Source organism: Hyperolius riggenbachi, chromosome 7, assembly GCF_040937935.1.
Source record: "Hyperolius riggenbachi isolate aHypRig1 chromosome 7, aHypRig1.pri, whole genome shotgun sequence".
NCBI lineage: Eukaryota > Metazoa > Chordata > Amphibia > Anura > Hyperoliidae > Hyperolius > Hyperolius riggenbachi.
Window position 1 is genome coordinate 24,599,303 of NC_090652.1, and position 24,556 is coordinate 24,623,858.

Here is a 24,556-nt window from a genome sequence, read left to right on the forward strand (position 1 = left end):
TCAATTGCTTTTAAGACACAATCAATCAATAAATCAAATTAAATTATAAAATTCCCCACTATCCATGGCGGCCTGGAGGGGGAATAGTAATCAACACGACCCAGACTTGTGCAGAAGAAGGATCAGCCATATACCGGCTGTATCCTGTGCCTAAGTCTACCGGCGCCGATTTCAAATGTATGCTCGGTGACAGCCTGCTCAGGCACGGTGGTTACTTCTTTGCAAACTGTCTTTGAGTGGCTCTTGGATGGAAGTGTTTCTTCAAGGCTTGTGTGGACACTTGCAAATTTGACAGGGCTACATATGCAGCCAATGCCAATATATATCTGGTTTCTACTTCTCTCAATAAAGTCTGATGCAGGGACATTAGTTCAGTTTGATTGGTCAACCATTAGTTGGTGTGTGTGTGTGTGGTGTGTTCGGTTGAAGAATGTTACTCATTTAAACAAAAATCTTAAAAGTCAGTATAAACCCAATTTGTGTTCTTTATTATAGTGTTGATGTTTGATTTTTTTTTGAAGAATTTTCGATTTTTATGTTTCAGAGTTTAGATGGCTACATACCAACACATGCTTAGAGATGACGGTTGGCAGCTATCGTAACCTACTTGGTCTTGCAAGCTGTGATAAAAATAACATCTTTATAATCAGTAAGTTTACTCTCACTCCTCCTCCTCTGCACTGCACAATAATCAGTAACAAAGCCCAACTTGCAGAGGGCATTTTTCACAAAGCTTTCATCGCATTTAAATATATGAAATTTTTCTCCTCCAACCATGTAGTAAGATGCATTTAATAACCCAGCTAGTATCAGGTTGCCTCCGGGTCTCAGCAGCTTTGATATTTTATCCAGGTTCCTCATGTAATCATTTTCATCTTTACTGATGGCTTCCAATATCAATCCACTGATGATGCAGTCGGCGGGTGGAAGCACAACAGGGTGCGTTATATTCTCATTTTCAAAGTCACAGGATATAACGTGACTGATGGCCGTCTTTAGTTGCATTTCCTTGTCTTGAATTTGGGCACTGAAAAAAAAATAAATTACAGGGGATTTAGAATTTTCTTGCATTACAGCAATATTTAATACATTTAATTTAATTCGTTTTTGGTTATCAGTTAGCCAGTTATATCATTTTATTTAAAGCGTTGCATCATCCTTTCATATTTGCAGTTTAGAAACCCCACACTGTACAGGTGATATTTGAAAAATTAGAATATCGCGCACAAGCTTATTTATTTCAGTCATTCAACTTAAAAGGGGCAATTAATCTATGAAATGGACTCATTACATGCAAAGCAAGCTATGTCAAGCCTTTATTTGTTATAATTTTAATGATTATGGCTAAAAGTTTATTAAAACCCCAAAATCAAAGTCTTAGAAAAGTGGAATACTGCATGAAATAAATAAAACAAAGTTTTTAAATTGAAAAATGTAGGACTTTTGAAAAAATATAATCATGCATATCTACTCAGTACTAGTTGGTTTGGGCCCCTTTTGTATCAATTACTTCCTCAATGCGGTGTGGCATGGATACTATCAGCCTGTGGCACTGTTGAGGTGTTATGGAAGACCAGGATGCTTCAATAGCGGCCTTCAGTGTTCTTCTGCATTGTTTTGTCTCATGTCTCTCATTTTTTTCTTGGCAATGCCCCACAGATTCCCTATGGAGTTCAGATCAGGGGAGTTTTCTGGCCAATCAAGCGCAGTAATCTCATGGTCATTGACCCAAGTTTTGGTAATTTTTGCAGTGTGGGCAGGTGCCAAGTCCTGATGGAAAATGTAGTCAGCATCTCATAAAGCTCGTTTGCAGAAGGAACCATGAAGTGCTCCAAAACCCTGGTAGATGGGTGCATCGACTCTGGTCTTAATGAAACAGGGTGGACCAACACCAGCAGTTGACATTACTCCCCAAATCAACACAGACTGTGGAAACGTCACATTGGACTTTAAGCATCTTGGATTGAGTGTCTCTCCATTCTTCACCAAATTCTTGGTCCTTGGTTTCCAAACGAGACGCAAAATTTGCTCTGATCGGAAAAGTTAGTGAACAGGTGAATCTGCCATAGACTTCAATGGACAGGAACATTTTAGGACCTATAGGGACTGTTTCTGGCCACAAAAATGATGGGAAAGTTGTTTCAAGAGGCCTAACACCTGGACGGTGGCATGCCGGAGGGGGAGCCATGCCAAAAGTCTGACCAAAAATTACGTATTTGATTCAGAGTCGTGTTTTAATCTCTAAAGGGCAAAATTCACAGTGCATTCCTAAATTTGTGAAATTAAGTGCTTTAACACTAGAATTACCAAGTTTTCTATTTTCTGGTGCAAGGCTAGAGGTGTTATTCACCCCTGCTGAGATGTTCACAGGTCTTCAGGGTTGATTATCTTCAATCTATTGTTGTGCAAACCACCCATTACCTGTACATTTGAATTTGTGGACACAGAGTAGCTGTGTGAGACTTGGAAACCTTCAGAAATGCCTGTCCTATCTATCTATACAAAATATCCCCCACATTCACTGATCTGCAAATTCACAATATATGGAAACACAAGTCTTTTATCAAAAATTGTGTAAAAACAGAATGAAAAGTTGCTGATACAATGACATGAATACAATGAAAACTTGCAGATTTTATTTAAGTATTTATATAGCGCCAACATATTATGCAGCACTGTACAGAGTATATTGTTTCGTCACTAACTGTCCCTCAGAGGGGCTCACAATCTAGTCCCTGTCATAATCATACAGTATGTCTATGTATGTATCATGTAGTGTATGTATCGTCATCTAGGGCCAATTTTATGGGGAAGCCAATTAACTTACCTGTATGTTTTTGGGATGTGGGAGGAAACCGGAGTGCCCGGAGGAAACCCACGCAGACACCAAACTCTGTTGCCGATTCATGCAGCAAAATGCAATCAGAGGGCAATTGGCACGTTTGGCAGTGTTCCATTGACATGACAAATGATGACAGACCGAGACATTCGATTGCCATGGCAGTATGGCAGATACTGTAATGCAATAAGGCTGGCTTTTCACAACATATGAATGCTGTAGAGGTGGCCAAACGGTGTTATGCTGTCCATCCATTGTAGCAGTGTATGCAAGGGAGTGGCATGACACAGTGCTGTGCATAAAAGCAGACCAGACAAATTTGGGATCAAGTTCTGGATGGCCACGGATTTGGAGACCAAATATGTCTGCAATGCATCTCCTTACTTGGGAAATGACCCCAGTCGTCAGAAGGGAGAGAGGCTGGCAGAGAACATGGTCATGAATCTGATGGAGCCATTTGTGGATGATGGGAGAAATGTCACGACGGACAATTTCTTTACTTCACTGTCACTGTCGCACAGACTGCTGCAGCGCAAAACAACGCTATTGGGCACGGTGAATAAAGTCCGGCGTGAACTTCCTCAGCTTGCAAAAGACACTGCACAGTGAGAGGTATTCTCCACTTCAGTGCTTAGAAGTGGCAGTGTCTCCTTGACAATTTATGCTCCTAAAAAAACAAGACTGTGTGTGTTCTAAGTTCCATGCACCAAGATCAGTGACGGCAGAAAGAGGAAACCCAACACGATAACAGACTATAATCACATGAAGGTATGTGAATGTGTGTATCATTTTACCATGGCCGTTTCTAGGGCCGTGCAGGCGCCCTGAGCGCTGTTGGGAGGGGGGGGCGCTGTGATGGAGGGGGGAGCCGTAGCCGCGGGGAGGGCAGCCCGACCTCTCCCTCCCTTCCTCTCCCAGGCCGCCCTCCGTGCTCCCCCCTCGGACTGCAAAGCAAAGGGCAGGGAAGCGCTATACAAAACGACTCACCTCCCTGGTTCCAATCGCTGCTCTCTCGCCGCCAGTCTCCTCTCTGCACAGAGTAGACGCTGATACACACACAGGAAGCAGCATGTGTATCAGCGTCTATGCAGAGAGGAGACTGGCGGCGAGAGAGCAGCGATTGGAACCAGGGAGGTGAGTAGTTTTGTATAGCGCTTCCCTGCCCATTGCTTTGCAGTCTGAGGGGGGAGCACGGAGGGCGACCTGGGAGAGGAAGGGAGGGAGAGGTTGGGCTGCCCTCCTCACGGCTGCGGCTCCCCCCTCCATCATGGGGGGCACCTACCTAACCTATACTGGGGCAGCTACCTATCTAACCTATCCTGGGGGGCACCTACATATCTAACCTATCCTGGGGGGCACCTACCTATCTAACCTGGGGGGCAGCTACCTAATCTAACCTATACTGAGGGGGCAGCTACCTAATCTAACCTATACTGGGGGGCACCTACCTATCTAACCTATACTGGGGGGCACCTACCTATCTAACCTATACTGGGGGGCAGCTACCTATCTAACCTATAATGGGAACATTAACTTATCTAACCTGTATTGGGGGCACCTACCTACCTACCTAGCTAGCCTATACAGGTGACAACTATACTGGCTACCTATATTGGAGGCACCTACCTAACTAACCTATACTGGGAGCATCTACCTATCTAACCTATGCTGGGGGCAACTATTCTGGCTACCTATGTTAGAGGCACCCACCTAGCTAACCTGTACTGGGGGCACCTACCTATCTAACTTATACCGGGGGCGCCTGCCTATCTAACCTATACTGGGGGCAACTATACTGGCTACCTATACTGGAGGCACCTACCTGGCTAACCTATACCGGAGGCAACTATACTGGCTCACCTATGCCTGGCTACCTATACTGGGGGGACCTATAGCTGGCTACCTATACTGGGGTACCTATTCTGGGCTACCTATACTGGGGGAATCTATACTGAGTGCAACTAGACCTGGCTAACCTATACTGCGGGCACCCATACCTTGCTTTGGGGGGGCACAATTTTTACACCCTCACCCTGGGTGTATTTTAGCCTAGAAACTGCACTGAATTTTACAGTGCTCAGTGGCATCGCTAGCGCTATTTTGGGGGGCCCATGTCCCAAAATTTTCTGGGGTGCCCCCAATCTATTTCCAGGGGTGCCCCGACCAGTTAGAGTGGGCGCTAGCACCTAGCGGACACCGCTGATATGCGGAAGTGACATCACTTCTGCATATTTGCGCCCGGCGCCCACTCTAACTGGTCAGGTCGCTGCTGGCTACGAGGTGAGGGGGCTTGTAAAAACAAAACAGAGGACACCAAGAGCCCAATAGTGCAATATTGTCTGGTAAGCTCAATATATAATGTAAAGTCAAAGGTTCTTATACTCACAAAGGTGGGTTACCATCAGGTAACCACTTGACAGGCAGGTGGGGAGTATTAGTACCTGACCCCACTCAGGTATAAAAGTCGCTCTCTGTAGATAGGAAAATGGGGAAAGAACCCCTCCACCAGGGGTGGACTTAATCGTGCTGTAATATGTATGAACAGAGGTGCCAAGCAGAGTAAAACAATGTTCTAAAAATGATAAAAAGAGGGAAGTCGAGGTGGACTTACCTCCCTCTGGTAGTGGACATATACTCAAATGCAGAGTAAAAATATATACAATTTATTCACAGCTCCATAAAATCGCAACGCGTTTCGCGGTCAACAATCCTGCTTCATCAGGCAGTACAGGAGCATATAAAACTGGTTCAGGTCCATAAAGAGGTGAGGGGGTGCCTGTCACTCACTATCTAACCTGGGGTCCCTGCTGTCACTCACTATCTAACGGGGGTCCCTGCTGTCACTCACTAACCTAACATGGGTCCCTGCTGTCACTCACTACCTAACTGGGGGACCCTGCTGTCACTACCTAACTGGGGGACCCTGCTGTCACTACCTAACTTGTACACACATACAATTTTGATTAGCCAATTTTAGCTCTGTTCATCAAATTCATTGTCTGTTTGCCCACTTACTGCATGGGGGTGGTAAAATTGGTCAGTGATTGACCAATCAAAATTGTATGTGCGTATACATCTTTGATCTATGCCCAGAGGTGGCCTTAGAGTACGCGGGGCCTGGGGCGAGTGTCATATGCGGGGCCTAGAGACATATGCCATTGTGGATTGCTGGTCAGGCAGTCTGGCAGCGGGGACAGCTGCGGTGGCCGGGGGGGGGAGGGGGACCGCACAGGTGCCCCCGATCTCCAAGGACCCAAGGAACGCCCCTACCAGTGCTACAATGTTTTCTGATGTGCACTATACAGGCCTATAGAAAAAAAGCACATATACTCATGTCTCTCTCTCTCTGCTTTTACAGTGTGGTGTAGACGTGTTGGACCAAATGGCATGGATGTATTCCGTAAGAGCAGCAACACGCAGGTGGCCAGTAGCAGTTTTTTACAATATGCTGGACCTGGCAGCTGTGAATGCCTACATTTTGTACAAGGCATGTACAGGGTGGACAGGCAAAAGAAGATTGTTTCTGAGTCTTCTAGCTAAGAAACTCTGTTGCCGATTCATGCAGCACAAGGAAATATTGGCACAAAGGCGGGCTGCTGAAGCTGTTGCAGCTGCTGTGCCAGGGACTGTACAGACAACACAGTGCCAGGTGCAAGAGAGCTGCAACAAGAATCGCAGCAGGTTTACCTGTGCAACATGTCAAAAATTCCCCTGTGCCAAATGCAGGGACGATGGACACTGGGTCTGCAAACGCTGTAAACTCTGTAAAGTTTGAAACACTGAAAAATAAAACAGAATTTTTGGTTTTGCGCTATCGTGAATTTTCACGTGAAACGATAACGTTTTTGTGCGCAAACGAGAATTTTTGCACGAAACCAATATCTATAAATGTTATCGATACACACCAAGCCGCTCACTCCGCTCCTCCAATGAACTTCGCCTGACCGTCCCCCGCATCACCCAGTCCCATGCACGCCTCCAGGACTTCTCAAGAGCCGCTCCAACACTATGGAACTCCCTACCTCCACCCATTAGGGCAGCCCCCTCCTTCAACACCTTCAACAAGGCCCTCAAAACTCACCTTTTCACTCTGGCCTAGCACCCCTCACAATTGCTCTAAACCCACAGCTGAACTCTGGTCCCCTACCTCTCGTGTCCCTACCTCTCCCTCTAGATTGTAAGCCTTAGGGCAGGGTCCTCCTCCTTTTGTGTCCTACCTGATCATGCACCTCCATTACTGTGAACCCATGCTATGCATTTGAGTGAACCTAACTTGCCTAATCTCCATGCTCCCATCCAGTGACTAAGCACTACCTTGTACTCATACTGTGCTGCGTGATCTTGTTTTCTTGTATTCCTGTATTGTCATATTGCTGTATGTCACCCCTAAATATTGTCTGTAACCTAAATTAATGTCCAGTGCTGCGTAATATGTTGGCGCTTTATAAATACAATAAATAAGAATAATACCTCTCGCTGTGCAGTGTCTTTTGCAAGCTGAGGAAGTTCACACCGGACTTTATTCACCTTGCCCAATAGCATTGTTTTGCGCTGCAGCAGTCTGTGCGACAGTGACAGTGAAGTAAAGAAATTGTCCGTCGTGGGTTTATATAAATATCATATGTATTATGGCAATGACAAACCTTAGCAGACTCCCATCCAGTGACTGACTATGCATTACCTTGTACTCATACTGTGCTCAAACAAAGGACAGAATTCTCTGGTTGTGGGGGATAGGAGGTGGCCACATAGAGTAACTCAGATCCAAGGTGATTTAGTTCAAGTAAACAAATGGAAATGTGCATGTTTTCAGAACAAAAGAAAGAGAACAATGGAGTTGATAGCATGTTAAAAAAAACTCAGCAGGGGTGCTACTAGGTGTGAGCTCCAGGGAATTTACGCAGATCTGCGCAGCTTTGGTAAATCTAGTGTTACGTGCTTTAAAACGTCCATGTACACGGTGATAAGGTAGTGTAAGGGTTAGGACCGGTCCACGCCTCTCAGTCCACAGAGTCAAGCAAGGACAGGGGGCCACTGAACATGGCCACCACTTTATATACAGGAGACGAGAGCAGAGCCTTCCCTCCTATGATTGGTTGCTCAGGGCCTACGCTGGGGGCCTCTGATTGGCCCAGATACTTAATTTCCGCCAATCATGGATATTTCCACTACCACTACCTTGATCACAGGGCCGAATAGGCGGAATCAGTGCTGTTCATCAGGATTCCGGATATCCGTGTAACCCGGATATCCAAACTTTTTTACGCTATCCGATTCGGATTCGGGTTCTGGATTTTTAAAAAAATTTGGCTAGCTATCTGCGGATATTTGGGCGCATAACGTGGATATCCGCGGATATTGCGGATATCCGGATCCAAAATACTGTAACTAAGGAGATGACATCCTGGAGCTAATCAGAGGGTTCCCAGCAGAAGCCCTAGCAACCAATCACAGAGGGGAACCCTGGCCAGCCCCACCTGACCTCATTGAGCCAATCAGAGGGCTCCCAGCCTAAACCCTGGCACCCAATCACAGAAAGGAACACTGGCCAGCCCCCTGTATAATAAAGAGGGCTGCCATGATGAGACATATTGTCTTAGCTTGCTGAATGCTCACTGAGAGACATGATCCAGTGCTGGTGGCCTAGCAAGGGTTGTACACAGTTATAAACCTAAAGCTGTTCAGTGATTAACCCCCTTCGCTACTATCACTACACTTTTGTTAAATCGTTAATTAGCTTGATTGATGTCATAGTGTGACAGTCAGAGTGTGTGCTCCAGTGCTGCTGGGCCTAGTAGCAAGGGCTGTACACAGTGATAAGCTGTTCAGTGATTAACCCCTTCACTACTATCACTACACTATTGTTAAATCGTTAATTAGCTTGATTGATGTCATTGTGTGACAGTCAGAGTGTGTGCTCCAGTGCTGCTGGCCTAGCAGTGATAAACTGAAAGCTGTTCAGTGATTAACCCCTTCACTATCACTAAACTATTGTTAAATCATTAATTAGCTTGATGTCATTTGTGTGACAGTCAGAGTGTGTGCTGCAGGCAGCTGCTATGTGTCTGTGTGTGTGTGCTGTGCACAGACCAGGCCAGCTGCTGCCTGCTGCCCAGCTATGAGCCTTAGGTATAGGTTAGGTTAGGGATTAGGGGATAGATTACTGTGTTATTGTGTAGTTAGTACTGTAGTACTGCAGTCATTGCTAGTAGTTGTTAGAGTAGTAGTACTACTGTGTTAGCTTTCTACAGAACTGTTGTGCTGTGAGCAGTGGCAGTGTGACAGTTAGTGTGCACTAGTGTCTTCTCCTCTGCTGTCTGACTGTCACTCGGCACTTGGCTCGTGTCACGTGGCACTTGGCACGTGTCACGTGGCACTTGCCTCGTGTCATGTGGCACTTGCCACATTTCCCTTGGCACTTGCCACATGTCACATGGCACTTGGCACGTGGCACTTGGCACGTGTCACTCTTGGCACGTATCACGTGGCACTTGCCAAGTGTCACATGGCACTTGCCAAGTGTCACGTGGCACTTGCCACGTGTCACTTGCAAGTGCCACGTGACACGTGCCAAGTGCCACGTGCCAAGTGCCACGTGACAAGTGACACGTGACACGTGACAAGTGCAACGTGACACGTGACAAGTGCCACGTGACACATGCTAAGTGCCAATTGCAATGTGCCACGTCCGGCATGCTCCTGGCACACATTACACCTGCTGCTGCTGCTGCATTGCACTGCACTTGCTGCCTGTGCAGCTCCCACCGCCAGGCCAGGGTGCCACAGGCCACTGATACCACCTATAATTAACCCAAAACACAATTGCTGCATAATTTTTTGGAGGTGTCTTGGCTGAAAACTGTCATGTCCCAATTGTGCGGTTGGACTTTGGACACAATGGCCCATATGCAATTAAATTTTTCACCTGACTTTTCTCCTAGGTGATAATTTTAAACTTGTCGATAAAATGCTTTTTAAGCCACCAAAAAAAAAGAAAATACTCAAAATAATTTTGATAGTACTTTTTCACTTACTTTTTGGTACTTTTTTAGTTGAAAATTGCTGAAAAGTTATTTTAAATCGAAGATGAAAAATTATCTCCTAGGAGAAAACTCAGGTAAAAAGGTGAATTGCATATGGCCCCATGTGTGCTGCACGACTGCTGTCTGGAACCTAGGCCTAATGTTAATTGACAGCCATTTTTTTCTTTCTCTGGGGGGATTTTAAGTCCCAATCATCAATTAGTGTTCCCCTTTACAAAATAATTATGCTAGATGCCTCATATACCCTAAAAAATGTTTTTAAAGCAATTTAAAGGCCACTTCCGGGTTTTCCTATCCGGATATCCGAGGACCACAGGCTTAAACCCCCCTAAAGACCAGGCCATTTTTCACAAATTGGGCAACTGCAGCTTTAAGGCCTTGCTGCAGGGCCACACAACTCAGCGCACAAGTGATTCCCCCCCCCCCCCCCCCTTTTCTCCCCACCAAGAGAGCTCTCTGTTGGTGGGGTCTGATCACTTTCCAGCTGTTTTTTTTTTTTTATATATATTTTTTTATTTATTTCTACAATAAATGTAGCTATTTTTTTTTATTATTCCCCCCCCCCTCCCTCCCCCGCTATCCAATCAGCATGATCGGCTGTCATAGGCTTCAGCCTATGACAGCCGATCAAGCCTATGACAACCAATCACTTTCCTGCCTAGAGAGGGGACAGCCATGTCACACGGCTGTCCCAAGTACAGCACTGCCTTAGATCACAGCGCTGTACTGTGTTTCTAGATGGAGGTTTTGCCACCATCTAACAGTCTCCGAGCGGCGATCACCGATGGGAGACTGAAGGCGGCTTGGAGCTCCATCATCCAAGCATAGATGCGTGTGCAACGTCACGCACAATTTCCTGCAAACCACACCCCAAGGACTTTACGTTAGGCGGTCCTGGGGCTGGCGCCGTGTGCACGCCAATCGGCGTGATGCGGTCGTGTAGTGGTTAATTGCTGCCTAAGTATAAATAGGTTGTGGCCTATTTTTGGCTCTAGAGCTTGTTTGTGTCTTTTTTCAGCTGTTTTGATCTGGTCTATTAATGAGTGGTATTTTTCCGTGGATTCTTTTTTTATTCTGGAACCTAGTTAGATTAATAAGCCCCTGATATAGGCTTTATGCAAGGCCCATAATGTAGCAACATTTATGTCAGGAGTATCGTTAAGTTTAAAGAATTTCAAGATATCTTTCAATATAACCTGTTTGTGGGAGGGATTAGTTATGATGGAAGTGTTTATTTTCTATTGTCTTGGGGGTAATTTAGGTGTCGTAGTAGAGATGGATATCTGTATGGGAGCGTGGTCAGACCAGGATATAATTCCTATGTCTGTAACTCGGACATAGCTAAGGAGATTTCTATCCACTAAAAAATGATCTATTCTGGTGTAAGTTTTGTGTACTCCAGAGTAGTAGGTGTAAAGAACCATGATGTATTCTCCAAGGATCAAATAAATCGTTCCAATTTCATAAGGCTTGTAAATGAGGAGAAGATCTGTTATGTTTAGCTGTAGAGTCAAGTTTGGACACTGTCGCATTCAGATCGCCACCTATGAGGAGGAACCCATCTTTTACTTTGTTGGCTTTATTAATTATTTTTTGCAGAAAAGCCTTAGGGGATTTGTTTGGACAATACTTGTTAATTAACCTCCCTAGCGGTATTGACGGTTATACACGTCAATACAAAACATGCTGTGAACACTCCGTCTGAGGCAGGGAATGCTGCAATGTCTATGCTACAAATAGGCTGCTCATCACTCGTAAGAGGCTATGGGCCTACCTTGTTGGCGTGTGATGGTGGAGAAGTGCGCGGTTTCACCTTTGCAGGGCTCCTGGTGGAGGGAGCACATTCCAGGGATGAAGAGGAGACATCAGTGTAGTGATCCGCCTTGCTTGGGTTGCTTTTGTTTCGTGCGGGCGTCATTTTGGCAAGAGGAGGAAGAGCATGCAGCCTTCTCGGTAAAATAATCCATCAGTTTTTTAAGTCCTTGGCTGAGTTTCTTCCTCTTCTTGGAGGGGTCTGTTTCAGGGCACATTTCCTCCATCTCGGAGGTAGAAGGGAGCAGTGGTGGCATTGCGGTGAGCCGGTATGCAGAGGCTGACAGCGGAGCTCTGTTCTCACACGACCGTCCTGCTTGAGTGGTGGCCACGCCCCCCAGCTATAGCTAGTTCAAGGATTCACCCTCTTTCTCTTATTCCCCTATCCCTTTACACAGAACCTCTCACTTTTCCCCTTTGCCACTTTCCCTTCTTTCTAAGAGGGAAAGACACATATGATGGAGCTTCTAATTATAGCACAACCAAAAATGGGCATGCATTATAGTGGGCGCCGAGGCTGCCCACTATGGGAACTGTGGCTATCAATAGCTGGCACTAAGGGTTATAAGTTGCCCGGGGGAGAGTTATTATTTGCTCGGGGGAATTTAATAGTTGTCCAGGGGGAGGGTTATTAGTTGGGGGGGTTATTAGTTGCTAACCAGGGGAGGGTTCTGTGTGAGAGTAGGGAAAGGTACCAGAGAGCTACAAAATGGCCACCAGTTTCTAGGTCCTTCTGCACCCACCTGTGCATTGCTGCTATCACTGTTGGATTGGATGCACATTTGTATGAAAATGTATTTACCTAGAACTGGAATATGACATCATTAAAACTTTTGATACAATAAATTGCAGTGCTAGATTTTTTTTTTTTTTTTTTTTGATCATGGTGTGAATTATGCCTTTACCATCTCCCCTACCCTGAAAGACTTTATGCTATTGAAGTATTCCACAAAATAAATGGTGGAATTGGCCTGGAAGCAGGGCCGGATTTGTACTTTTTACCGCCCAAGGCCAACTGTACTGTCTATATGGTTGTTTTCTCTGTGTGCCCCAATGAGAATTTTACTTACTTTTCATCATTGGATGTCACAGACAATAAGTATTTTAGTAATACACGTATAGATTATAAGTTGTGTTTTCCTTAAAGAGAACCTGTACTGAGTAAAAATATTTAAAATAAACACATGAGGTAACTTCAAATGAACATTACATAATTACCTTGCCATCAGTTCCTCTCAGAAGCTCACCATTTTCTTCTGACAATAATCCCTTCCAGTTCTGACAATAATTTGTCAGATCTGAAATATATCAGTTGCTGTCAGTAAAATATCAGTTGCTGTCAGTTACAGCTAAGAGGAAAACTGATGTACCAGGTAATGTCCATGTTTCCCTATGGCTCAAGTGGGCGATGTTACAGTTTAACTGTGTGCTGACAAGAAAGCTGTTATGGGTAATGGCCATTTTCAAAATGGAGGACGGAAAATTCTCTTTATCACAGTGAACAAATAGGACGCGGGACAGGAGAAAGACACTGAGGAGTAGACTACATGGGAGGTAAGTATGAGTTGTGTATGCTTATTTTGACTTTTAATTTTCAGTTCAGGTTTTCTTTAAGAACTTTATGTTACACTTGCCATCTTGTTAATGATGGACCCACTGTGTCACCATGAGAATTAGGCTGATGTGTACCTGCAGGGATAGAGCTTACAGGTCTTGCAGGGACGACACAAGTACAGGACACAGAGTACGAAGGGTTAAAGCTGTCCTCGTAGATAGGGATGGCTGCACAGAACAGCTGTACTGCCCCTCACTGAGCCGCCCCTAAAATTCTGGTGCCCTAGGCCATGGCCTATGTGGCCTTGCCAGAAATCCGGCCCTGCCTGGAAGGAATAAAACAGTGCAGTCTGCTCAACCTTTGCATCGGGGTCTGTGCAGGAACCAGGCCACTAAGCCATAGACCAGTAAAATTGAAGAAGTGAGGTTCTGCACAATGCCCCTTAGATAACGTAAACCTTTATTTAATCACATACAATCAGCAACCTGTAGCTAACATGTTTCAGGTGCACAATGGTCCTTAATCATAATTGGTCTGTAGGCACTAGGCAATCCTTTGGTGTTAATCCTTTCATATATATATATATATAACTATATTTAACTGACCTTTTTCCCTCTAACTTGGCGGCATGAGCTGATGCGTGCATCCAATTAAAGGCTCCAGTATGAGCGCCCTTCCATCTGCTTGTCTCCATGTTACATTTCTCATTGAGCTTCAGTATAATTATGTCCTTGACGACATCACAAGCTGAATAGAGTTGATGAACGAAGGAAGCAAGACTGAGATCAATCAGGACTTCTCCCTTCACAAAACCTGCAGGATTGTTAGAACAGTCTATTAAATACATCAAAGTCATGAAGCTGCTAAACTAATTTTATTGTATCTCCTACCTCTTAATACAGTACATGTTCAGCAATAGCAGCAATTTTTTTATTTAACCAATATTCATCCTTAAGTAGCACCAAAGCACAGTGTTGGGATAGGCAGGGTTGTTGCAAGACCCAGTGCAGTCCCCTGCTCTCTAGACTTTCTTCTACAAAAAGAGAGTCACCACATAATATTACGAATTAAGCTGATTTTAAAAGTTGATTAAAAGGAAACTCTTGACCTTTTATAATAAACATAATGTCAACTGCAGAGCTACAAAATATGGTTACTCTCTTAAAATACACCACCTAGTACCTCAGACAAAGGTTTGCCAATACTCTCGGCTGTTTGGACTTTGGATTATAACTCTCTAATACTGATCTGCGCGCTGCAAGTTCATCATCTGAGTACTGGCAGGAGACTTTTGAATACTCTAACTAGCTAGATCAGAGGGTGGTTGGGGTGGAGGGTGGGGAGTGTTGTTGGGATGGGGGGGGGGATTATCGGGTGAGGGGTTGTTGACTGATTTGTTCTTTTTGTGCATGTTGCACACACACACCTATCTGTTATTATCTTTGTTACCGATAACATTTTCCTTACAAAATAATAAAAGGTATTTGAGAAAAAAAGGGAACTGTTGGTCTTTTGTAGCAGGTCTGCAAAAGTGCCTGTCTTTAATTTATCTGTTACTAAAACATAGGCATTAGTTACACATATTTTCGGAAGCACAATACACCATGGGAGTTCTATCAAGCTTCTTGTGTGACCCAGGCTTTCTGCTCTAGTGTCCCAAATCTGCACATACAATGCAATAGATGAACCCACCAGAGAATTGCCATTCAACTCCACATAGGACTTTTCCCTTTCACTTGGGCCGATGCAGAGTCCATACAAAAAAAAACCCAAAAATTAGTGATGGCTCAAATATATCATAATGCAAAATGTAAATGTCTGCAAAATGTATTTCAAACGTAATAATTTGTGTTGGTTTTTGAATTTGAGTTAGCGGTTAATAGCAAAGCCCCATATATGGTAGATTTACTAAATTGGCTAGATATATTAAGGAAAAAATGAGAACAAGGAGAAAAAAAATAAGATAGACCTTGTGGTTTTTGAGAACTGAATGTTAAGGTTACAATAGGAAAAATTGTTTTTAAATGTGGTTAAATGACAGATAAATGTATCCATCCATCTAAAGTGAAAATGTACATATACCCCTAGAAACAACAGTAAGTTTCTTCCTGGGGTTTTCTGGTGGTCAGTACACAATGCGTAATAATCATTTGTGAAACTCTGGGGCAAGTTGCAATGCTTTTGCAAGAGATTGCTTTGCATTTGCAACACTACTGTATAAGGATCCCCGGCAAATATACCTATTTGCACTGATAAAAATACATTTAAAAATGACATGGGGGCTACGCAACAGATTTCTTTCTTGACATCTTTCCTCTCCAAACTCCAAAAAAACGCCAAGGGGACGATTATTCTAGGAGGGGATTTCAACTTGGCCTTCTCTTCTATTAAAGACAGAAGTAAACCTGTCTCATCATCCACTACCTCTCCCCATGAGCGCAATTCCCGTAAATTTCGAATGTTACTCCGAAAGTTCGGGATGATTGATCTTTGGAGAGTAGCTAACCCTACAGCAGTAGAATATACATTCTTTTCTCCCCCGCATGCCTCTCACTCACGTATCGATTACTTTTTTGCCAAAGCCCAACTTCTTCCTTCCCTAATCGATTCCACCATATCCCCTACGGCATGGTCGGACCACCACGCAGTCATATTAGATCTTGATTGGCTAGCTAACCCACACAAACCACTACACTGGAGGCTAAATGAATCCTTACTAAAAGACAAAACACTCATTACTAATTGTCTAGAAGAATTACAATCCTTTTTCGCAACAAATATAGACTCAGTTACATCCTTTGGCTTAATGTGGGAATCCCACAAGGCCTTTATAAGGGGTTACTTTATTGCGCAGGGTTCTAGGAAAAAGCGTCATACTACAAAAAAATTGCTAGAACTCAATAATTCTCTTACCAAAGCGTTTCACACCTACAAAAGCCACCCAACGCATGAGCACTTCTTGACCATCCAACAACTTAAACTGGACATACACACTCTCCAATCCTCCCAACTTGAAAAAAGTTTAAAATGGACCAGACAGCTGTTCTTTGAAAGAGGCAACAAACCACACACTATACTGGCTAAAAAACTTAATCCACAAAGCACTCAACAGACAATTTACTCAATGAAGGACATTCATGGTGTCACTCATTATGATCCTACCAAAATAGCCAATATATTTACCTCCTTCTATGAGCAACTCTACAATCTCCCAGACCCCTCCTCTAACCCACAATACTCGGAAAAAGTATCCCTCTACTTAGAACAACTAAACCTCCCCAAGCTATCTGAAGAGGAACAACGGACTCTAAACTCACCAATAACCTCAACTGAAATAATAGAAGTCCTCAAAAAATTGCCCTCATCTAAATCCCCTGGTCCAGATGGCCTGCCCTACTCATACTATAAGCATTTTCAGTCAATTCTCATTCCACACTTGGCGACTTTAGCTAACAAAATCATGAACGGGGACAACCCACCTAATTCCCTTTTAAACTCACTAATTACTGTCATCCCCAAGGAAGGGAAAGACCCCCAACTACCTCAGAGTTATCGTCCCATATCCCTTCTTAACTCAGATTTAAAAATTATTACGAAAACAATAGCTAACCGCCTTAACCCTATTCTAACCAGGCTTATTAACAACGATCAGGTAGGCTTTATATTAAATCGACAAGCAGGAGATAATACCCGCAGAGCCATAAATCTGATATCATTGATGAACAAGATGGGAAGGCCTTCTCTGCTTCTAAGTTTGGATGCAGAGAAGGCCTTTGATAGACTATACTGGCCCTTTCTTTTCCAGGTGCTAGAACATCAAGGCTTTGTAGGCTCTTTCCTACATATAATCAGGTTCTTATACTCTACCCCATCAGCTTCAATTAAACTTCCCTTTGCCTCCCCCACTCCTTTCCAAATCCATAATGGTACGAGACAAGGCTGTCCCCTATCCCCACTTCTTTTCGCCCTGAGCATCGAACCCTTGGCAGCAGCAATTCGACAAAACAATAACATAAAAGGAGTTTCTCACGGCAAACATGAATATAAAGTATCATTATTCGCAGATGACATTTTACTTACCATTTCGGAACCCCTGATATCACTTCCAGCTCTACATAACACTCTGAATATATACGAAGCCATATCTGGGTTTAAATTAAACCAAGATAAAACAGAAGCCTTGCCTATAAAAATCCCTCCCAATCTATTAGCTTCCTTAAAAACACACTTCCCCTACAAATGGCAGTCCCACTCCATAAAATATCTAGGAATTCAACTCACATCCACCTATAATACCTTATATAAAAGTAACTTCCCGACCCTGATCCAAAAAATTCTACAAGACTTACACAAGTGGACAGCATATAAGATTTCATGGCTGGGCCGAATATACGCTTTAAAAATGAACGTTCTACCACGCCTATTATACCTATTCGAAACCCTCCCAGTACTGGTCCCATCCTCCCAACTGGCGATGCTTCAATCAGCTTTCCTACAATTTGTGTGGAATCATAAGAGACCAAGAGTACACAAGAATATTCTTCTCTCTTCTAGGGAACAAGGTGGTCTTGGACTCCCAAATCTGCGATACTACTACTACGCAGCACATCTTCGCCAGTTGGGGGAATGGTCTAGCCTAAGGGTTTACACAAAATGGGGTCTCATAGAGGCAACCAGCATGCTCCCTATTTCACTAGCATCTTTAATATGGGCTCATCAACCAATTAAAATCCCCACACAACAAATTCTCCCAACGATTAAGTTTACGCTTCACATATGGCGTTTAACCGCTAACGTGGCCAGGTTGAAATCCTCTCCTTCACCGCTGCTCCCGATACTGGGAAACCCTTACTTTCAACCAGGTTTATCTGAATCATTTATGTCTACATGGTTTAATCTAGGTTTTTTCAACCTGAGTAACTGGATACACCCCCTCACAGGTAAAGTCTATACTAAATCACAGATAGAAGAAAAAAACCCTCTTACTACTAAACTAATCTTAGAATTTAATCAAATTATCCACTTTATTCATTCGCTTATCCCCAAACCACCTACATCTTTTATCCTATCACCCTTTGAACAATTATGCAATCGCAAGGGACACCAAAAGGGCCTGATCTCACAGATCTATGGACTACTCCTCACTAAGTCAGGTTCCTGCACCTTAGACCATCCCTACATGGCCAAATGGTCAAGTGTACTTCCCTCCTCTGTTTCCATAGAAGAATGGTATGAGATATGGGAAAATGCCAAACATTCTTCCATGTGTATCCAAATCAGAGAGAATATATATAAAATCATCTTTCGATGGTATCTTACCCCAGAAAGACTATCAAAGATTTATCCGGGTACTTCAGATCTCTGCTGGAGGGGCTGTAATGAAAAGGGCACCCTGGAACACATATTTTGGTATTGTCCCATCCTCACTCCTCTATGGACCAAGGTCCAAGGCCTTATTGCTTCCACTACTGGCACACAAGTCCCGCTCAACCCCCTCCACATGTTATTAGGCAAGCCACTCACGAAAGTGAACAAACACACAAATCGGTTAGTCAACCACATACTTACGGCCACTAGAATAACCATAGCTTCAGCATGGAAAAACATAGCTCCACCAGATATCTCTGAAGTTATTCTGAAAGTTAATTGGACCAGGTCCATGGAACAACTGACCGCCTCACTAAGAGATACAGAAAATAGCTTCCACAGAATCTGGGACTCATGGCCCTATTCCTCGCCTGTTTACCAACCCCCTTGATTATTAGAAACTATTTTTAACAAACCCTTACACTGACCATAAACTATATAAAGGGATATTTCCCCACCTTACTTATTAATATTTAGACCCCGGCATAATACAACTCTAACCTCTAATACAGCTTTCCAAAATAACTACAGGTAACCTAAGATGATCTATACCTATAAAAGACAGTAGGAACCGTTCCTTTTTCTTTCTTTCCTCCCTTTCTTTCTCACTATAGTTAGGCCTACATTCCATAGTAGGTCAAGATGATAAGAAAAAGTTTGATGCTTCTGATTACAGGATCCAACATAGATGATAAAACCTGTAAGAATAAAAACTACGGGATCTATTATACCTAGCAAAACAGTACTCCAGGTCTAATAGCCCATCTTAAGGACCATAAAACTTTCCTGGACCCTCTATGGGGAACATTTCCCTCAGATCCTTTCGAGAATAACTCTCCCCTGCTCCTGATGGATCCTGCTCCACTTCCTTAAGCAAAGTTCAATTGTTATATATTCTCTCAACAAATGTACAACCTGTTCAGTTATTTATACTATGAAAAGTATATGATGTACATTGGAAGTTTTTCTTTTCTTGTTGAAAATAAAAAAAAAGTATAACAAAAAAAAAAAAATGACATGGGGGCCCCAGATGGTATGGGGGAGCTCTGGATACAGGAGCAACAAAGGCTCCACCTCTTCCCCAGGACTCTCCCTGAACTCTCCCCAAAAGCTTGATGAGCTTTTCCCCACTCAGGTGCCCAGGAGGACGTGGCTTTGCACACCCGGGGGGGGGGTTCATGCTGACATCTGGGGGTCCCCAAGGCAGTCTCCAAATGTCGTCCCATCAGGTGAAAACAGTAAAGGGATACTAAAATACCCCTAACAAAGAGTAAAAAATAAAAACATAACAAAGAGAAAAGTAATTTATTATTCTTAATTAACCATAAACTCTGACCTTTAATTAGCTGTTTGTACCACTATACGTATTTCCCCCCGGGTGGGGGGGGGGTCTCCATCATCAGATGCAAATAGTTTCCCCATGCATTCACTGCTATTTCTGGGGATACAGTATATGTAAATTTTTACTACTGATGGATGGATGCATTTATCTGTCATTTAACCACATTTAACCTCCCTGGCGGTATGATATTTTCCAGTTTTCATTGTTTAAAAGTTTTGCAATTTTTTCACAAGCTTTTAGACCCTAAAAATCATACTGCTAGATACAGTAGATCTGTGGCAGCCCTGCACATTACACACTTTCCATGGATCCAACTCGGGATGACCACTCTGAGCTACAAACGTCTGTCCCGAGCCTGACTCAGGGTTACTGCCAAGGAAGTTAAACCACATTTAAAACCATTTTCCCTATTGTAACTTGAAAATGTGTATTCAAATTCGCAAACCAGGAGAAAGTATACCTATTTTTTTGAATGTCCAGCAAATGGGGCAGAAAGCTACTTTAACAACACTAATTGTAATTAGAATTTGTAATTTTGCATTGACTTGTCATTTTGTGAAATATTAATCTGTAAAAAAAAAGTCATACCCATTGACTTCAATCAATTTAGTGAAAATACATTTTTGCATGCATGCCAATACATTTTTGCACATATGCTCACCTATGCAAGAATGTGTGTCCTCATGTCTATTGACAACTGGTAAAAATTATTTTTCAACCTACTAAAGACTTGCCATTCACCTACTAAAGACTTGCCATTCACCTCCAAATAGGACATTTGTCCTCCCACATGGCCAGATGTAGAGTCCATAAATGTAAACAGCAATAAGCAGTAGTTTTCTGATCATTCTGATAACCTGCCCTGTGAGCAATGTCTAGAGCAGTGGTCCTCAAACTAAGGCCTGCGGGCCGAATGCGGCACCCTGAGGCTTTTTCCCCGGCCCTCCACTCACAACATGTATTACTTATAGATGCAGTCCACTGCATCTTAAAATATCAGTGGTGCACATTCACTGGCTTCCAATCCAATTCTGCATCAGGTGACACTGCTGTCCAATTGGATGACAGGTTGCTCCGAGTATGCTTCACTGTCTGGCGCAAAGAGGTTTTTTACTATCTGCACATGGTATGCTGGGGTCATAATATTTGCACATGCTGTGTTGGGGGCATAATAATCTGCTTTGGTAAAAGGAGTGATCAAGCAAGTAATGTTACCCAGAGTACTACTTATCCGGGGCTTCCTCCAGCCCCTGGCAGCCACTATGTCCCTCACCGCAACTCCGCCACTGGCTCCCGGTCCTTGGCGGTGCCTCGCCAAGTATCCTCTGCTGATCCTGCACGAGCGCCGCTGTCAGTCACCTCCACGTGGTCCGGAACGTACTGTGCAAGCGCAGAACCACTACACAGTACACTCTAGACCACGTGTAGGTGATTGACATTGGCGCTCGCGCAGTAGAGGACTACCTGGTGAGAACTGGGGGCCAGCGGCTGAGAGTGGAGCTGTGGTGAGGGACATAGTGACTGCTAGGGGCTGGAGGAAGCCCCAGGTAAGTAGTACTCTGGGTAGCATAACTTGCTTGATGACGCCTTTAAATGGGAGACAAAAGGGCTGCACGTGTTAACAGGTAATAGTTTACACTACCTAGGTGCAATGTAATGTTTTCTACATCATATTATGTATACTCTGGTCCCCCATTAGTTTTAAGTATGTTGAACCGTCCCTTGACTGAAAATGTTTGGGGATCCCTGGTCTAGAGAACAGTAGAGGGTAAAGAGGCGCCCAATGTATATAAAACACTTTCAAATCAATAAAATGAAAAAAGATTGAGGTGGCTTACCTCACAGACGACAAACTCACTTTAGGTAAGGAGGTTTAATTGAATATTAAACACAGGCAACGCGTTTCGTGGGACCACGCCCACTTGCTCAGGCCAAATAAAAGTGCCCTAGCAGTCTGTATGCCGCATTCGGGGCGCCTCTTTTTTTTTTTTGCTAAGAGAGCGACCGAGTCCAGGACTGCTGGTAGACCTGAGTGGAGTCAGGTTCAAAACACTCCACCTGCCTGAAGTGGTCGGTTGCCCCCTTTTCAACCCACCTTTGTGAGTACCCTTCTATAGAAATATTTTTTAAACCCAATACTTGTGAGATACTGCACCATTTGGGCTCCCGTTTGTCTTTGTTTCTTTCCCTCCAGTACTGGTCTAGAGAAAGGCATTAATATACTAATAGCAAAATACTAGCTGAGAACGCTGGGATTCTCCTAGCAGGTTTTAAGCAATGTCTTTCTCTGTCATTAAAAGCACACGCATTAGTTACATGTATTTGTAAATACACAAAAAGATTTTTGTATAAAACCTCCTGTGTTACCCATGCTTCCTACTCTAGTGAACCAAAGCAGGATTTGAACAGCGAAAGATAAACTTACTGGAGACATACAGTTATTAACACAAATGGAAGAAATGTTGTTTTATACATACCAGAGCTGAACACGTAATGACAATTCATCATAGGAAATTTCAAAGAATCATCTGCAAACTCCATGCCTGGCTTGTCCGAGTAATATGTATCAATGTAATCTCTAGAGTCAAAGTCATCTTTATGGTAGAATTTCTTTGGTCCACAATCCATCTTGGGAGGAATCCTCTCCACTTTGGTTTCTCACTTTCATCTGTAGTTATTTGTCTTTGGTGTTCCCTTTATAGTCATACAGCACCAGGTGGATACACCTATTACTGTGTCATTCTGTATTTTCTCATAGCTGTTTCTCACTCTCACAAGTCAGTCATGGGGATTCAGCTGACTGAGCTGTAACTGATAATAAATTATTAAAAATTATAATAAACTAAGCTGTATATTTGCTAAACAATGACATTGCCATGTGGACTTAAAACCCGACTGTGGAAAAAAATCTTACTGTTTTAGATAACTTTGCAGAATAGAGTTTAAGACTAATTGGGGCTTTTATTGTGTTTTTTCTCAATACGGTGGCATAGATAAGACATTCTGGGCCCCAGTGCAAGTTTTACAATGGGCCCCCCCCCCCCAAGCACTCTATACATAGCAAATGATACGGCACACCAAAACCTGCCAAGGACAACCACAGTGTCAGAGGTGCAGGAAGATGATGGGAAACCGTGTGTTAATGATTACCACTATTCAAAGTATCTATAGAAGTGATTATTACAAGCACTGGATCAATAAAGAGCTAATACTGTGGTTGAGGGAGGGCCCCTCTGGCCCAAGAGTTCCAGCACAGTCGCAACCTTTGCACTGCCTATTGCTATGTCACTGTCCCAATGTAACATTTTGTGTTACCAGTCCATTGGACCTCCATAGATGCCCATGGTTTAATATAAACACCTGGCTCAGCCTCCCATCTTTAATGTATCTGCAGTAAATCTACAATTATTAGCAAGGTAGAATGTTTAGTACTTTGCATGTCTGTAGCTTTTGCAATAAATCTATTTAGAATGTCTGGCTTGCTGGGTCCAGTGGCTTAATTTCATGTTGGCAATGGCATGGCAGAACTATTTTACTAGAGAGAACAATCCACACGTCTCTTTCATTATCGCCTGAAGTAGTGAGAAAATGAATGGGAATAGGCAGCAGCCACTTTTGCCTTGTGAGCCTGGATCACCTAGCCCCTGCCACCCTCTCCCTCTGCTAAGAGATTTAACCTTTGTTGCTTGTTGTATTCCAGAATTGGATTCCGTATTTGGATTCATCATATGAAGGCAACAAGAACGTTCGATGAAAGAACTGATGATGGCATGTATGGGGGGCTCTGCTATGAACCCCATAACTCAGCACCATTGACTTCAATATAAAATGTAAAATGTTGTCTGAAATCGGCCTGTAATTATCCCCAAAGAATTTAGTAAGCGAAATTTGCCTGATTCGCCACAAAATCAAAATTAAATCTTGCTCGCGCGCTCGATCCTTATGTCCTGTGTCTGGAAGACAATGGTGAAGAGCTTAAGTTTGAGTAAATATCACTCATGTCATGACCAACAATTAAGAATTTTTTTTATCATATGATACTTTTCCTGCTTTTCCAGTATCACGGCCTGTATATATCCCTACATAAGCTTGGGGTTCTTGCCACCTTTCACTGATTGATAACAGGCCTTTAGATTGTTTTCAATATTTGAAGACAATTGATAATAACAACACTCTAGCTCACAGGTGTCAAACTCTAGACCCACGGCCAAAATCTGACCCTCCTTGCCGTTTAATGTGGTCCTTGAGGGTTTCAAATGCACAGTATTGTAAGCAGTAAAAGAACAAAAGCACACAATCTTTAAATCTAGGGGAGCACACTGGTGACAATGACTGTTTAAAGCGGACCCAAACCAAACATTTTTTTTTATTAAAAATATTTAGTTGCACCAATCTGACACATACAAAGATAAATAAACACTCCTTCAAGCCTATGAGCATTTCAGTGCATGCTTTGCACCCTTCTCTTTTCATAACTAGGGTTATACTGGGGGCAGCCATTAGCAATTCCTCCATTGCCGGACACCACCTTTTGCCGGATTTTGTCTCGGCAATTTGAAAGGAAGGGAGGGGTTCCTCCAATAAATGTAAAATATTTT

At 43.3% G+C, this 24,556-nt stretch overlaps 2 protein-coding genes across 2 annotated transcripts in view; both read right to left on the reverse strand.

Annotated features, from left to right (window-relative positions):
• LOC137524164 (indolethylamine N-methyltransferase-like) overlaps positions 1-24,556 on the reverse strand; it is a 543,463-nt gene that overhangs the window by 295,026 nt on the left and 223,881 nt on the right. The window lies entirely within an intron of this gene.
• Positions 468-22,639, reverse strand: LOC137524159 (indolethylamine N-methyltransferase-like). The gene is made up of 3 exons (XM_068243733.1): positions 22,436-22,639; positions 13,855-14,062; positions 468-1,027 (listed from the first exon to the last, which is right to left on the reverse strand). The coding sequence occupies exons 1-3, from the start codon at positions 22,584-22,586 to the stop codon at positions 604-606; spliced, it is 783 nt and encodes a 260-aa protein (XP_068099834.1). The 5' UTR covers positions 22,587-22,639; the 3' UTR covers positions 468-603.

Coding starts and splice junctions, on each gene's coding strand:
- LOC137524159 (XM_068243733.1), bottom strand. CDS start 22,586: ATGGATTGTGGACCAAAGAAATTCTACCATAAAGATGACTTTGACTCT. Junction 14,063..22,435: donor TCATTACGTGTTCAGCTCTG/GTATGTATAAAA, acceptor ACAATCCTGCAG/GTTTTGTGAAGGGAGAAGTC. Junction 1,028..13,854: donor GCCAAGTTAGAGGGAAAAAG/GTCAGTTAAATA, acceptor TTTTTTTTTCAG/TGCCCAAATTCAAGACAAGG.